A 17326-nucleotide genomic window follows, 5' to 3' on the forward strand; every position below is an offset into this window, starting at 1 on the left:
ATGATGTCGGCCAGTGCCTTCAGTACCCTCGGATGGAGCTCATCCGGGCCTGCCGACTTAAAGGCATCCAGTTCCTCCAAGTGACCCTGCACCACCTTAGGGTCCACGCATGGAAGTCTGGTGCCTTGCTGCTGCCTCCCTACACTCCCAGTGAGAGACTTGTCATGCCTCTCACTTAGGAACACTGAGTGACTGATGAAAGACTGACGCAAAGTACCTATTTAATAGGTTGGATTTTTCCTGGTCGTCAGTTGTCAGTTGCCCCATCTGGTTTAGCAGGGGTCCAACATTGCCCTTGCTTTTCCTCTGGCTCCCCACATATTTTTTGTTCCTTTCATAATTCTTACTGTTTGCAGCACATTTCTACTTTTTGGTAAGAAGTGAGATACATTTTGCAGAGCAAAGAGTATATCTTTTACAGTATTTTTAATATATGCATATTCTGTATGTATATGCAGGTTTCATTTTCCTGCTTATCATGTTAGTTTATTTTATTCTAGGCCCCTTTTTCTTCTTCTGGTATCCAGTTCAACATCTGCAAGATGGAAAATGAGGTTTTATCTAAACTGTTACCTAGGAAGCAAACAATTTAGCTTTGTCTTCCTGATGGGATTTAAATGGCCAGGTTAAAAACAATATGGTTTTATTTCTGTATAATAAAACTATTCTTTGTCATAGTTAATCTATTTTAATTCTTCCTGCAGTGTCAAATGTCTGGACTAAGGGCCTTTGTTTTGGCCAAGCATACCTACAGTACACTACCACCAGGAATAAAACACTGCAGCCAGTTGCTATTAAAATCATTAAATCTTGCCAAACACTGCAATTTCCCAAACAGCTATGTAAACTGATGAGAAAAAAACTTATTTGAATGGCTGTTTTAAGTGCCAAAGCACATACGAAGTTCTTTATAAAGCTATTTTACAATTTCAGTTACCTGGAAGTGTGTCTGTTTGCCTCCTTTTCTCTGGCAAGCAACCTCCATATCCATTACTCATACAATGTCAATATCTGGCTCAACGCAGGCAATAAATCCAAATAATCAGTAACAGCCAAGACTGATAAGTTGCAGATGAGCTGCCATTAGGTCTTTATCTCTGATTGCATGAGCTGAGCATGTTAGGCCAAGTTACTAAGTAACACTAATGTGCCACGAATTAGGTTCAGGGGTCTGATAAGAAGCAACTGATACAATCAAAAATATCAGTCTTTACTTGTTTTGTAAAGCACCTAGAGATGAAGCAAAATACAGCCTCTGATCTTTCTAAACACTTGGAAAGAACCCAGACACAAGCCATTTGTGAGACTGTGGTTAATACAGCAGACTTCTTTGTACCAGTTTGAAATTATGGCACACTACATCTACACTGGACATTTGTACTGGTGTTCCCAGACTGGTATGTACATCCCCAGTAAAGGCAGGCTCTGAGGCACAGTGTCGCTCGGGACTTCACATAGGCTAATGAATCTCATGTACTCTTCCTTGCTCGGGGAATTTTCCAAAGTATCCAACTGGAACTCAAACTCTTGAACTACTGAAAGTCAATGGGATTGCTTCTAAATCATGTATGTGCTTTGGAAAATCCAAACAGGTCTTGTTCCATATTAGTAAGAAGAAAAAACCTTGATAAGCCAAATAATCATCTTTTTTTTCATTGTAATTTTCAAGATTTGCTCTAATGTCTCTAATTTTTGCTTTCCGAAGTAAGTGTTCCTGAGTGTGTCGAATGCACAAGAAGCACAAAGTCCATCGTGCTTTTCCTGTGGCCTTTTCTGGTCCCTTTCTCAAAATGATACCAAAGTGAGAGGAGCTCTGGTGAGGTGCACTGACCATAGCTGTATATAGTGGGACCTGTTCACTGTTACCCTGAACCTTGTGGCATTGTTTATAACAGTGCGAACTGGAGATAATGCATTTCTTAATCTGAATGATAATAGTTCATACCAACTTTTCACTAGTGCAGTGACCATACAAGGAATGGAGCAGTGGTGAATCTACTACCATTTAAACTATTTTATCCCAAAATATCCAAATTGTTTCCCGTTAGTTGTGGTTGTGCACTACCTAAAGGCTTGGTCAGAACGTCTAGTTCCATCTAGTCTGATCTACTGCCTTCAACAACACGTAACACCAGGCCTCCCCCCCCCCCACAAAAGTGCAAGTGGAAAGATAAACTGCACCCAAATTCTGTCCATAGTTACCGATTTGTGTAACTTAGTAGTTCTCAACCTTTTTAGGTTTAAGGCACCTCTTGGAAAATATTAGCTGTTTGTTTCACTCACTTGTTGATTATGGAAAAATAATAGAGCAGTTTTTCTGTTGCAAAGAACTCAGAAAAACCATAACAGGTCCGAATGTTTAAAACACTATGGATACCTATCTAAAATCTCTAGGTTTATCTTTTGAATCAGTTTGCACACATTGGACACATCCAGATGAGCACAAATCTGCGGTATGTGGTGCTGTAAACAAGTTTGCAGTGTCACATACTGCACAGTCTGGTGTTCTCTGTCCTGCAAGGGTGTGCTGCCCAAGCATGCACTGCATCAGGTTTTTTCCCGTGGGTTTTTGTGACCCCTGGATATCCAGGGGTCACAAAAACCCATGGAAAAAACCCCGATGCAACGCACACTCGGCCAGCACGTGCTGATGAAAAGTAGATGTGGGATACCCAGATCTGCGTTGCAGCTGCCAGCCAGGCTCTACACAGCAGAATCTCCATGGCTGCAGCTCCAGGAGACTCCCAGAACCACAGGTAAGGTTGCTGGGGCCATCTCATTGGTGGCCTTTGACTCCCCTACCCCACCCGGGGCAACTTGCCACGCACCAAAGCTCGCATGACATGGGTGTTCCCCAGAGACAAGTAGCAGCGGCACACAGTGCACCGACACTACTTGTCCATAGGGAACCAAATGTCCATGCATGTCTGGATGCACCCATTGGATGCGTCTACACGAGACGCTATGTCACTAGTGATGAACTACAGCAACATAGCATTGGCAGGCACAAGCTGTGACACTGATGCTATGTCACCGTAGCAATGAGCTATGTTGCTGTAGCTTGTCACTACGGCGACGTAGTGCCTAAACATAACTGTGCGCCACTGGGACTGTGCAGTACCAAATGCACAGCTAGGTGCCTATGTAGACGCACCCATTGCATAGCACCTTAGAGCACACTTGAAAGGATGTCAAGGCACCCCAGGATGCTGTAGCACCTTGATTGACAATCACTGGTATAAACCTTGCAACAAGATGTTTTGTATCCCTTCCAAATATTTGTTGGAAATAATTCTGGTACTGTATATTCTTGTTGTTAATCATATAAACATGGATCTTTTTATTTGAATGTCACTAAGTTCTTGACCCCAGTGACATTTAATATAACAGTGAATTCCATAATCTAATTACGCATTTACTGAAAAAGCATTTCCATTTACACTTTTTAATTTGGTGTTATCACTTTTACTGGCTGTCTTGTGCCATGAGATAGGGGAAACAGCCTTTCCATATCAAACATCTCTTTGCCATTCTTCATTTTACTTATTTTTATTGTGCATTCTTGTAATTGTAACTTTGCTGATGTTATCTATGTTCTGTGTAACAGCCTTGTGTGCTGCCAGTCTTCATGTCTCTATTGGTGTGCATGTTTTGGATAGTTGAGAACCGTTTCCCTTATATGCATATCCATATTGTTATGTGTGGTCAGTGTGGTGGGAACTATTTGTGTTTCTTTCAACTGTTTTGAGGTAAACAAAGTTTGAATGTTAGGTGCCAGGTGAATAAGAGTTTCTATGCACTGACCTTCCTTTCGAAAACTGTAAAGTTTATAAGGATACTAAACGCTGGAAGATAAAATTGGGCAAAGTTCATTACGGTATTAGTATTCACCATGACTTTTGTGGAGGTCCGAGGAGGAGGGTCTTCCTGGCCAGGTATGACAAGGGAGGGTTTGGAGGAGTTTTGTCCAAGAGCTATTTTTGCAGTGGTATTGCACTTTGCTGTAAAGCTTCAAAATGAAGAGTGCTTTGGTTGCATAGTTTCCTATGGTTTATTCTGGTTCAGATCTATTATCCACTTATTTTTAAATAGCTGAAGTCCTTGGAGTATCTGTTTAAGCAGTTATTTATAATGAGTGACATTAAGACCTGTATTGACTAGACTCTAAAAAGCTGAAATCCTTGGGCTTGTTCAAAACCTAAAAGATCTGGGTTTCATCAGCAACTGGAAACAAAGGAGCTGTGCTCCTCTCAAGTGGTGGTGAGGAGCCTTGGCAAGTCCCTGTACGTAATACAGATACTTAACCCTGTTTCTGGGAATCACCTTCCTGGTACTAGTTACCTAATTTGTAGGCAGTGTGACATCTGAATTGGAGTCACAGGTGGTGGGGATATGTTTATATGAAGGCGAGGGAATCTGAATTTTCCCAAGTCTTTTTCCACAGCTAAACAGACCAAACTCTCTAGCTCTTTCATTGCAAGGCAAGAGTCCCAGATTTTGAACCATTCGTGAACTATTCTTGGAAGAATTCTGCATCCTTTCCATTTTTTCCATTCTGCTTTTTAAAGGATGCACACACCCTTTCAAAAATGGTCTCACTAAGGTTGCTCAGAATGGTAATAACATTTCCCTCCATTTGGCCCCTGTTCCTCTGCTTATATACCCATTGTTCGTTGCTGTGGGTCTTACCTTCCATGTTGTCCTAGAGGCTGATGTTTAGTCATTTATCTACCAATTCTCTTAAGTGACTTCTGCCATCTAAAATTCCACCAGGATTTAACTGGAGCCTATGTTCTTGGTTTCTAGGTAGACTGGCTCCTATTTAGCTCTGTTAAAGTGCACCTAGTTATTCCAGCAAACCTAGATTGCCAAACAGTTCACATCACCCTGTAGAACTGACTTGTTTTTACTTACAGTTCCATGAAGTTTTTCTAACCTGCAGACTTTAATAGGTATTCATATGAGATTTTTTCCAGTTCATTAATAGATATTGAGTAGCACTGAATCAAGACTAGATTACTGTAAAACTCCAGTTAAAATTACTGCAGTTCTGATAATTCCTTATTTACTGTTACTTTTTGAGCTCTGTTAGTTATTCAGTTCTTAATCATTTAAGCTATGCCACTTTGTTTTCATACAATACACGTTTCTTAATCAGAACACTGCACCGTGTTAAGTGAAACACCCCAGATGTCTGAGTAGGTACATTATGACAACACAATTACCTTTGCCAACCTGCTATCTAAAATTTAACACCATAGTGAAGAAACATCATTTTTAATAATATAGAAATTCTTTTAAAAACACAATGTAACGTCATTTACTTACAATTATAAAATATGGGTGGATTTTTACTGACATGCAGAGTGACTGGTGGGATTGATTGACATTATTTTCTCAAAGGAAAGCTCCAGTTTCAAATGTTTGGAATACTGGCTTACCGGGCCTTCCAGGGACTTATTCAATGTATCACTTTTTAAAATTCAACTCCTATAAAGTAGTTTATTGTTCTTCTGTTGGAACAATAATAATGAGAAACTGTTTGCAGGAAGTGCTAGCTTTCATTTCCCCCATACATCATTATTGTTAATTTATGGTTATTTCCTAAATCATTGTATCTTTTTAAAAAATACAATTTTCACATACAGAAATCTATTCTACTCAATAGTTGAAAAGCAGCAGATAATATATGAATATTAAAAAATTAAAATATAATTAGATCTAAAAGCATGGCTTCTCCGCTCATTCATTCTTTAATATGGTAAGTTGGAACTGTGTATTTAATTCCAAAGCAAAAGAGCTATTAAATCTTACCGCCTCCATATATTTGACACAAGTATGGAAATCGCCACACGTTTCCCAAACCAACAGCAAATCCAATACAGCTTAAAATATACTGGAATTTATTGTCCCACTTTGGTCTGTCATCTTCTTTAAGAACTTCAGGAAGCATACCCGCTGGTAGAGCTTTGGGCATCCTTACAAAGTACAATGTTTTTACCACTCCTCTCCTTCTCTATAATGATGAAGAAAAATTAATAGAATTTGAAACCTGGTTTTCCTACAAGTTTTATACAGGACAGTGAGGAATTCTGGGGAAATGGGAGGAGCTTTCTACTCGATGTAACACATAAGAATGCATCAGTGTAAAAAACACAATTTATATGGACAAAGTTTTACCCCTTTTGCTTTTTGTGTAATTTCCTTCTATAGTTAGTGAATACACAGCTATAGTGTTAATTGGTAACTCAGGGTTAAATAGTTCTTTTTGCATGTACATTTTCTTTAAACCTGTTTGTTCTCAAATAATTTGCAAAAGTTGTGTGTCACCAAACACAAATCAAAAGAAACTTTGTGACGTCCAGCTTGCAATAATACTGCAAAATTATATGAAATGTTTCTTTCTGAGAAAGCCATGAGTTAAATCTTTTTTCTACTGGGAAGTTTATTTTTTCTTAATACCAAGTGAAAAGGTTAACCAATGACACCAGCTTTTGGAAGAAAATGAAATCGAAATATGTGCAAGGAAAAATGAAATTAAACAGTTTTATCAGTTGCTGCACCATGTACTTCTGCCCTGTCCACAAGACACTGTATAGTTGAATATATAATTACATTATGTTACATTACATTCCCCCATATGATAGTCATGATCTCTCAGTCCTTACACAGTCAAACTTCCCATTGCCTCTTGTCGTGTTATAGGTCTGTTTCAAAGTATTTTAAAGATGCAGTTTATGAGGATTAATATATTTTGCAGACATTTAAAAAAATACAATTTATTTAATACTCCAGTCACTTTCTTAGTACTCCAGTACTATAGTTTAACAAGTTAGAAAAATAATTCTACACTAAATTACCAAGAAAGGACCAAGTTACTCAGTAGTAGCCTTGAACTTAGAAAACAAATCAAAATATTTAATATGATCAAAATGCTAACTATTAACCAAATTAAAAATAATAAAATAAATATCACTAACAAACACTCTACATCTGGATTCTAGTCATTGTTTCTGAGAAGAGAGGCTGGAATCTGGTCCATGGTCTTTCATCATATCCCTTAAAGATTAATCAACCTTTGCCTGTCAGTGAATCCCAAAGTGTCTGGTTTTACTGTTAATTAAATAGCTGCTGAGGAATGTAACAGCTGTGTGCGTCAAGGGTCATGTTTCGCTAAATTGGAGAGTGAGTGAAAACACCTTTGTTGCCCTTTGCTTGCCCAAGTTTCTTGTTAGTTTGCATTTTAAGTAGTTTCAGACCATGTGCTGAATATACCATCCAATAAACTGTCTTGCTGCTTGAAATTACCACTTTGGCCAAGGTCCTATTTCCCATTGAAGGGGACTGAGCTGTTGCTGTCCTCAAGCTAACAGGTCAAGGCTCAGGAGCAATTCTGTGCTGTCCATGGAGGTTTATTCTCTCAGTAAGAGGTCCAGAGTGGTTTCAGAAGCACTCCAGAGCATATAAAGCCCAAGCTGCCAAAGTCAGCACACCATCTGGAGACACCAGCAGCATTGCTTACCGAATCCTGGACAATCATATATTTACTGGAGTCCTGTGAAGCCACGGGATGGTGGAAACAGTGGTGTCTCCCATAAGCAGCTCTGAGAACCTGAAGTTAACTGCCTTCGCAGAAAGAACAAAGATACCTGCATGAAAAGCTAAAATGGTGAGCAAGGATACATGGGCATGTCCCTACTCTGGCTGGGAAGCCCCTCAACATTCCTCACAGCCTCTTTGGACAGGGAGATTGACTGCCTTGTCCCATTGGACAACAGCTATTTAGGCACAGCACATCACAAGTTGAAAGACCTGTCTGGTTCCACAGTAGGCATGAGGTAGTTCTGACCGTAGCTCCTGGGGCTGATCAGCTCTATGCTGAGAGAAGGGGGGACTTAGGAGGTGGGAGTGGGGGAGGATGGAGGCTACAGGTACACTCTGCCAAAACTGTCCTTTTTCCTGTCCAGAAGCTCAACATATCCAAGGACCCCACCCATCCATTCTCCCAGAGTTGCCCCTGAATCACATCCACAAGGACTTTTAACATCAACATTCCCTAGGTCCCTGGGCCAGCAGATGACCCTGGATCTATGCCATAGTGCTGCTCAGAGGACAGTATCTCAATGTAACTTCAGAGCATGAAAAAGCAGGGTTTTCTTCCATGGGGAAAGAACCAGAGATGCCTTCCTCTGCCATTGGTGTTGTACTTGCAGGAAATTTCCCTTGAGAAATATGTGCTTCTGCCAGAACACCATTGGAACTAGGTGAGAGCCACCATAAATGAAGCTCTAGGCTGAGGCTTAGACTTCAACAGCCAGGCACAGCAGTCCTGAGATCCATGACTTCTAAATCCACCCTCCCCAGTTCCACACTCTCCCTTCCTGCTTGACTCAGCCCTTGCATCATCCTCCATCACCTCTGGGGCAGACACCTGATGCCACTTCGCTGGCTCCTTATACTTGCTCCAGCAAGCACACAGGTGGCTACAGAGATGCATCCTAGAAACTACTTAGCATGGATTTGCACAAGGCTCCTTGGAAATTCCTGATCAAGCTAGATGTGTTTAAATTGCATTTGAACAAGTCTCAGCAAGTCAAAAAACAAAATGAGGAAGGGGTTACTCTGATAAGCCAGATGTGTGTGACTACTGAAACACAGATCATGGAACAGATCTCTCGTGATCCGATGGGTCTCAAAAGAACTTTGTACCATGGAAGACATTTTCTGGGCTACAGACTGGGCTGTATTATGTATCGGATACTGAAAACATCTCTATCTATGGTGGCAGGACGTGAGAAGCAGCAGTAGCTAGGGAGACATAGGGCTTTCCTAACAGTCCCTCCTCCAGGCTGGCAAATAAATATCCAGCCTGCATCTGACCACATACCTAGCAAAGGGGACTGTAGCTGCCATGGTTTCCACAGTGAAAGATCTCATATTTTTGAGGTCTTGTAGTTCAGGATGTGACCTACAGGTTATTAGATACATTTCCAGGTATCTAATAACCTGTAGGTAACATGCTGATTGTGTTACTTACTGTGTTACTGGTACATTTGTTTTTGTTCTTACTCAATTACAGTGGTGCTTTGAAAAGTGTCATTCTGGAACTTTTGTACCTTCTATTGCATCTCTCCTCTTGCTTCAGATAAGTCATCTGTAAGCATCTGCAAAGCTACCTCATTCCACACTTTGATTAGAACTTCATTAGAATCCCTCATTAGACCTGACTTTTTCCCTGATGCTTAAAGACAACATCATAATTATTTATTTGATTGACAAGTAAATAATATGTCAAATAAATAACTTTTGCTCCACAATAAAAAAAATGCCATAAAAACAGATAAAACATTAAAATACAATAATAAATGATAAAACAATTCTCCAAACAAACCCCACAATGTAGCCCCTACCTGCTAAAAGTCTGCCAAAATAAAAATGTCTTACAAGTCTTCCAAAAGATGTCCAGGTTTTGACTCTGATGGTCCTCAAGGGGGAAGGAATTCCAAAGTTGAAGAGCGACTACTGAGAGAATGACTTCCTACATATTTTCATCATGTGAACATGGGGTACAGATGGAGCTTCAAGAGGCTGATCTTCAGGATCAGAATATGAGGGAGAAGGCAGTCCATTAGGTATGTAAGGCTCAGGCTGCTTAGGGGTTTCTAGGTCAAAACCAGGACCTTGAATTGCACTTGGAAAGCTAATGGAAGTCAGTGCAGATGTGGCTGACTAATAATATTTCATTGATTGCATTGAATATTGCATTGCTTCCTTGAACTCCCTTGTGCATTAATAGCCATCTGTTGTTTCTTGTTCTATGTTTAGCTTATCTGGGACAGTGACCTATTTTTCATTCTGTACCTTTACTTATTATGGTGTGTTCTGGCCCATGTTAAGGAGTCCTAAGCATAACAGAGTCACAAATAATAAAATGATGAAAAGAAATAAGTTTATTACTTTAGAATGGACAGAAACCTGGGCAGAATGGGCAGAAGTAATACTTGAATTGATGTTTCATGTAGTGCATCAAGAAAAGTATTCAGTTGCACAGACAGTTGTTTTTCTTAAATATATAATATAATGTTTCTGGGTACCTGAATTCAGCACGTATTTTTCATGAGACCTAACTCTCACTAAAGCCTCTTAGGTCTATCAGAACAGAATGTAAAGACACTAGAATAGTTGTATTAGACTAATGTGATGGGCTGCTTACAGATGTTAAAAAAAAGCTCTTTATTTTAAAGTTGGTGTGCTCCCATGCTGAGCCCAGTGCATGCCCAGAAGAGGCATCATATTAGTTGGACCCAGTTTGCTTAACATCTGTTTTTTGGCACTTCTACCTGCTCATTTTTTCTACCTGCCATCAAAATAACAGTAGTTTCCTAGTACCAAATAGAATTTTTAGGGGCTTACATAGCTGTAGCAATGGGAAACAAGTTCATAAGACCAGAAGATGTCATGATAATTATCTAACCTGACTTGCATATCACAGGTCCAAAAACACCCCTGCACTGAAGAAGAATACATTGCACTCAAAAGCCTGCCTAAATCTATCCCAATCATGCAGTTCCTCCAATAACAACTATTGTCCATAAAAATCTTTGCCTCTAATCCCTACTCTTCTCTTAGTAATTTCTGCATCAAGCCTATATTTCCATGTGAGCTATATCCTGTCTTTTAAAAAAGTCATCTAGGCTTGCTTTAAAGATTCCTAGTGGTAAAGAATTCATCATGGCTTGAGGTAAGCTACTTCTATTGGTAATTGGATAAAATGTATGCTTTAGTGCTAGTCAGAAATATCTTTTTCATGCATAATTTTGTAAAATGCCATTGTAAGGACCAGATTCTGTTCCACCAACTGCAGTTCTAGGTGGACCTAAGTGTGCTTTTATTCCGTCCTATTTACGTTCTGAAAGGTCAGGAATGCATCTACTTTTGTAACACACCATCATTTGACTGAGTCATAAAATCATGATTACATTATTAAAGTAGTAATTTAAAGGATAGGAAGAAGGCAAGAAAGTTTTGGAACAAAGAAAAGTTATTAGAACTAGCTACACAACAAGTAAACAGCAATTGAAATAGGTACTTCTAATTATGTATTCAGTATACAGGTCCCCATAGCCTCACTCCATTGGCTGCCCATAGCACACATATGGTTTTTTTACTGGGATATTTTTGGGAGTGAATCTGATTATTCTTGGTCCTTTCTTTTTTAAAATATTCATTGTAAAATGCTACTTGTCGGAAGGAGGGACTGTTGGGATCTAGAGACATTTGGGCCTGGGTTTTTAACTCGGCACTTAGCATGAGCACAAATATGTTCTGCTGCAGATTATCTTGGCTTTAAACAGCTGCAACTCAGCAATGAGATCTGATATGAGGATCGCCTGGACCATGACCTGTTCTTGGTGAAGAAAAGGAAGTGTAGAAATACCTTGTTTAGATGACCAAAATCAAAACAAGAAGTTGGCCAACTAAAATAAGAAAATTTGGCTTGGAAAAAGAGGAACAATCAGTAGCAGAACTAGCTCCTACGTAAGAATGAGAAAAAGTACCTATGACTGGACAATTCCAGTCAATCATATATGCAAGTGGAAATAAGCTTATTAATATGCATTATAGGGAATGGCTTAAGGTAATTATATGATAAGAAACATAATAACAATAAGGTATAGAAGTAAAGGAACTGGAACCCCTTCCCAGAACACTCCCAAGAGATCCAGTCACCAATCCAAGATCCTGCAAAGACATCAGATGCAGGAGCTGGGAGCCCTAAAGAAGAGCTCACACAGCCTGATCAACCAGTGAAGTCATGTTGGCAGTGTCTCAGGGTTTTGCTTTTGACTAGCTCTATAGTATTAGAATAGTAACTGCTGAGGGTGCTTTACTGTTGATTTAGAATTGTAACTGTTAGTGTTCAATAGACTTGATTATAGTTAAGAACAACCATGTCTTAGTCTCCATACCTGGTAAAAGACCCGTAGCATCATTGGATGTAACAGGACAGTTGAATGAAATCGCTTTACAATGCCAGTGCCTAAGCATGCCCCACTGACTTGCTCCTGCTTATGCACACCAAGGCCAGGAATGTAGCATGAAGGTTGATCTCAAGAGCTGGCCCCCGTGGGAGGTGGTGTTCTTGGCAGCAGCAGTTTCCAGATATGCAAGTGTCCTGGTGCTACCTACCTTAATGGTGAGGGACAAGGGGTAAGATTCCTCTCCCATCTCAGCTCCTCTGCCATCACAGAACTCTTGGGCAAGTGGACTGTGTTCCTCAGCACTTTCTGTTCAGCAGGAGCTAATACAGGCAGATTTTGCCCTTTCTGAGCTACTGCTGCTACTTCATTATGTCACTCCCTCTCCTATGTGATTAGAAGCTGGAAGAACTCTCTGCTGGCAAATAGGAAGTAAAGGGGCCATTAATAAAATACCCAGAGCTATAGTAAAGTAAAATATCATTTACACATTTCCAAATATTTTAATTAAATATTCTAATACTTCTGCTTGAGGAAAATACATCAATGACTTTGTGCAACACAGTGCCAAGTATGGTAAAGATGAATGATTGTGCAAGAAAGTTGGGATAAATATGGCATAGTTGTTACAGCCTGAACAATTGGATAGTCATATCTGTCCTTGTAGGGATCTCTTCGCTTCATCTTTCCCCTTGAAACATCACATCATTATCCACACTGGGATGAAACTAATTATGGTTTTTAAAAACTTGTATTCCCTTTCTTCATTCACAAAGTCTTTTTTCCCCCCACTTCTCTGGAACGTTTTTATGCGGGGTTCTTCAACTCTCCATTCACAGAGGGCTCAGAAGCTGAGCCAACAAGGCCCCGTTTCTTTCTACAGTGATTGTGGATGAATTTATAGATGGCAAAGACAGGGATGACCAGACTAGGCACTCCAGCCAGGATGACAATGATGGCATAGACCCAACCAGGATATCCAATTTTCTCTGTTTTGGGGAACTGTTCCTGTGAGAATGAACAGTCATGTCAGGTATTTGTTGCAAATAAAATATATAAAAACATCACATATTGAACTCTAACACAGAAAAAAAATTGAACTATGACAGTATATAACAATATTCTAACTCTGAAAGGACAAGGGAATATTAGCAGTTTGCGCTTAAAGGATATAACAGATTTTTATGAATAGCATTTATACTTTCATTGGGTTCTATACTAATATTATTTAGCATCTTAAGAGCACTTTACATGTATTAATTGAGTACTCCTCCCACATTATTATAAGATACATACTTACTGGGCCTCTTTTGGGTAATAAAATGGAGAAAAAGGGGGTGCTGAGTGCTTTGCCCAAAGTAACCTGTGCTGGCCTAGCTAGGCTTAGACCATAGGAATGCCTGGCTGTGATCCACTAGCTCACAGCAATTTCTGACTTACTGCACTTTACAGCGAACCATTCTTCTTGCAGTGAAAAGGGATGGGTTTTATGAGCTTTGGAGGTTTTGTATTAAGACTAGAACTGTCTGGATGCATAAATAGTAGAGCTGAAGAAAGTGGCTGTAATTTGTGGCCCAGTTAGGTAGGAGGAGGAAAGGGGCTGAATTTGCGTTAAGAGTTAGGTGTTTGCTGCACACCTGCCAATGTGATGAGGCCTCCCACAACAACTATCTTTTGCTGGGGCCTTTGCAGGAGCACAAGCCACAGTACTACCCTGAGGGGTGCATGGTGTTTAATCCTGCTACAGTCCACTATAAAAAAATCTAGGTTCCATATGTTCCAAGACCTGTGTAGTTCAGGTTGAAATTGATCTTTCCTCAGGTAATATCCCAAAAGCTTTTCCTGGGAGCAAATATTAATATATAATAAACACTAGACCTGCAGAGGTAGAAGCAGGGTGGAGATACTGATCACAATTATAAGTGAAAATCTGAGTAACTTCACTGCATATCCTGTGAGTTTATACTGAAAACTGGGTTCAGAATCTGACCTAATAGATGTCTTGTGAACACTAACAGGGTGTTACGTGACAAATTCCTCTTCAGTCCATACAGTGCAATTGGCATCAATTCAAAGGCTCTTGTTTTAATCCTATCTCTCAGAAGGATCTTTTTTCCCAGTCCTCCTCTTCTCATAGGCAAAATTACCAAGCAATCACTCTCCAGCAATTTCCAGACATTAATAGCTGAAGTTAGAAAGCAACATCCTTTCTCTAAGTGCTAACATTTTTATATTCCATTATATGCATTGCAACAAGCTAGTCATGAAAATAAAATGTTGAATGGGATTATCTTGCCACAAGCAGGGCATTGGACTAGATGACATCTCTGGGTCCCTTGCAGCCCTACTTCTCTAGGATTTTATGGTCAACTTGTGGAAGATGGATGTATTTCATACTGTCAGAGGAAAGAGGAACCCACAAGAAAATCAAGATACAGATTTTGGCTGCAAGTACTTACATAATTAGGATCCCAAACACCATAAAGCAGTTTTTGGTTGACTTTCACCACAAAGTAGAAGAAGAAGATAACTAACATTATGAGAGGACTGATAACTCTCCATGTGGCTTGCCAGAAAATATTGGGTTTGTGTCCGATCATAAACTCAATATCACTGTTAAACCTAAGAGTAAAAGCAGAACATTTAGGAACATCACTGTGTTGCACAGTGATAATAGAAAACACATTCAACGATTAGTCAACAAGTCACAAATGACAAGGTGACCTAACTGTACTTCTCAGAACTTTCTAATGTGAATGGGTAATAATAACATTTTAAAACATTTTTCTAATTGAGGCCAATGTTTATACTATTATGCTATATGTTTTTTATCCAAGTTTCATAAAAGAAAGCCCAGAAGAGGTTCTTAGAAACATACATCATTTCATCAGACTGTTTCTGATTTCATACCACTTGTAATTATTCTGAAGGAACCCCAATAAATCAAAATGTTGTTTTGTATCATGATGGCTTCAGAGAGCAAAGATAGAGTGCGTGATTCAGCTTCAGCTAGGAAAATTGAATATTGGTGGAGTTTGCCTCTGACATATTTTAAGACTCCCCAAGATTTTTCTGTTTGCCACTTAGAACTTGGTATTTTAAAATGTATGATATGATTTATTGTGAAAAGGACAACGGACAAATTGATAGGCTTTTTAAATGGAGACTCTACATGTCAGGTTTATTTAGATAAGATCATTACAACTGTATTGCAAATGGGTTAAATACAGAGCATAACTACACATGCTCATTAATGTCACTTGTTTAAAGTGTTCTTCACTTGTAATCTGCTTAATAAATCCAGGGATTGTGGGAATGGGGAAGGGAAGATCCTGATAGAGCTATTCAGGTGCCTTAAGAGCTATGAATGCAACATAGATTTTGGAGGAATCTCAGTCGTCATGTATGTTTTATTTTTTCCCTTTTATATGAGTGAGGTAGTGGCTGAGCTGCCAACTGAAAGTTGCTAAGGGTTTGAAAAGGCTGATTTTAAGGTTGGGAATGTGCTTGAAGGGAAACAGTTTGCTGCATGTGAAGTCCAGACCTCTGGCCTTTCCTGAATTAATTCTTGCTTGAACTAGATAATCTGTTTTAGAAAAAAAAAACCCAAAACCAATTCTGATTCTATCATTAACCCAGCAATAGAGAATTCACAGCCTGTGGTGACTTTTATCATTTGTTAATTACACTTATTGTTAAAAATGTATTCCTTATTTCCTGTTGGGATTTTCTAACTTCAACTTCCAGTCATTGGAGCTAGTAAAATTTTGTTAGAGTAATCCGTCGACTTTTATGTAATTACAGATTCACCCAATCTGACTAGTCACTTTGGTTATAATTGTAGTTGGCCACAACTCCCTAGATCACCTCTGGAACCTCTTAAACATGACAGCATTTATTATCTATCAATCCTCTGGAACAGTTGCTAGAACTGAGTGCTTGTTTCTAACAAGCAATTGGATATTTTTGTTACTAGATCAGTTATTTAATGTTTAATTTTCCTAGAACTCTTGGATGAAACCCCTGTAGACCTGGTGACTTACTGACTTTTAAATGTATCGGTTTGCTCTACCACAGCTTCCTCTAACACTTCTGTTGCTGTTACAATTTCACCCTGATTACCAGAAATTACTTATTTAAAACAGAAAGTTAATTTGTAAAGCAAAGTCCAGTGTATTTAACACTGGCTCAAGACTTTAGAATACAGATATATTTCCTCTGAGGGTTAGGTGGTCAGCCCTTCACTTAAGATTAGAATGAAACATGCTAATATTTACATAATTACTGCATGTCTGCATCGCTCTATCTGATTTTAAAAAGCATGGAGTTCACATGCAGAATATTCTGTGCCTGATTGTTTGCTAAAGGATTTTATTCCCTCACAGTCTTTGGGAAGCCTAGTTTAATAGGTATGTGACTACTTATGAATGATTGATCTTCATCTATTGTTAAGTGATTTGAATAGTTCTTATATAATATGCAAGTAAAGAACACTGAACCTAAATTGGCATTTTTTCCTATTAATAGAGAACTAACTTTCAAAAGGCAGTTAAATTATTTAACTAAGGCTAATTTATATTTGCATAATTGAAGGGACTTCAACTAGAAAGTAGATATGGGCAGAGATACAGCAAGTTCTATCACTTGTGTTGCTACATCATTTCTAGCAACACTCAGTTTTACTAGTACTTCATACCTGTCTACTCCATAGATGTACACAACTGAAAACATCTCACAAAAAGCAATGATCAGCAAGGGGATGGATCCAGCAAAACTGTCAAACAGAGCCAGCCAGTAATTACCAGAATTCAGTACAAAAATAAAGGCTAGCAAATAAGACCCTGCACAAATTAGACCTGTAAAGAACAGAGACAATAAGTTATTTTAGGCATGGACTAAAGCAGCAATATTAATTTTTAGAAATCTTGCCAGTAAGCAGGAAATTCAACTGTTAATTTCTGACTAATTTTAAAATTGAAGACAGCTCCAAAATTTTTAAAAATGACGCGTTGAAAAGCCTAAAATGAAGGCAAACAACCTCATTTTCCGGAATAGAGAGTGGTAGTTAGCCAAGTTAGTCTGAGGTCAGGAGGAAGAAGGCAGGTTGGCATCTTAGAGTAGAAACAGACATCACCTAACATCACATCACCATAAACATTTTTATAGCAACACAAATACTGAGGAAATAGATGTCCCTACGCTTTGTTGCACCACATCAACCACAAATCAAAGGCACTTTACTGTGGTGGATGTCTGTTTGCTCTATGGCAGGAGAATGAAGGCAGCCCAAACTGCCGACACTGTCCAGTCACTCCGGGCGGGTGCTCTAGGAACTTGAGGGGTTCAGT

The 17326-nt window shown here is 39.1% G+C and overlaps 2 protein-coding genes across 3 annotated transcripts in view; both read right to left on the bottom strand.

Annotated features, from left to right (window-relative positions):
* SLC6A18 (solute carrier family 6 member 18) overlaps positions 1–9232 on the bottom strand; it is a 53874-nt gene extending 44642 nt beyond the window's left edge. The window contains exon 1 of one of the 2 annotated variants that reach the window (XM_019540372.1): positions 5815–9232. In XM_019540372.1, coding sequence (XP_019395917.1) covers positions 5815–5977 — 163 coding nt within the window. In that variant the 5' untranslated portion in view covers positions 5978–9232. The remainder of the gene's footprint in view (positions 1–5814) is intronic. The other variant, XM_019540364.1, reaches the window with a different exon arrangement.
* Positions 9233–9932: 700 nt separating this feature from the next.
* SLC6A19 (solute carrier family 6 member 19) overlaps positions 9933–17326 on the bottom strand; it is a 38106-nt gene continuing 30712 nt past the window's right edge. Inside the window, exons 10-12 of the mRNA XM_019540383.1 lie at positions 16675–16834; positions 14438–14600; positions 9933–12986 (exon numbers count right to left, since the gene is read on the bottom strand). Of these exons, the coding sequence (XP_019395928.1) occupies positions 12786–12986; positions 14438–14600; positions 16675–16834 (524 nt within the window). The 3' untranslated portion in view covers positions 9933–12785. The remainder of the gene's footprint in view (positions 12987–14437; positions 14601–16674; positions 16835–17326) is intronic.

The sequence above is a fragment of the Crocodylus porosus genome, unplaced genomic scaffold, assembly GCF_001723895.1.
Source record: "Crocodylus porosus isolate Cpor-Errol unplaced genomic scaffold, CroPor_comp1, whole genome shotgun sequence".
Lineage (NCBI taxonomy): Eukaryota > Metazoa > Chordata > Crocodylia > Crocodylidae > Crocodylus > Crocodylus porosus.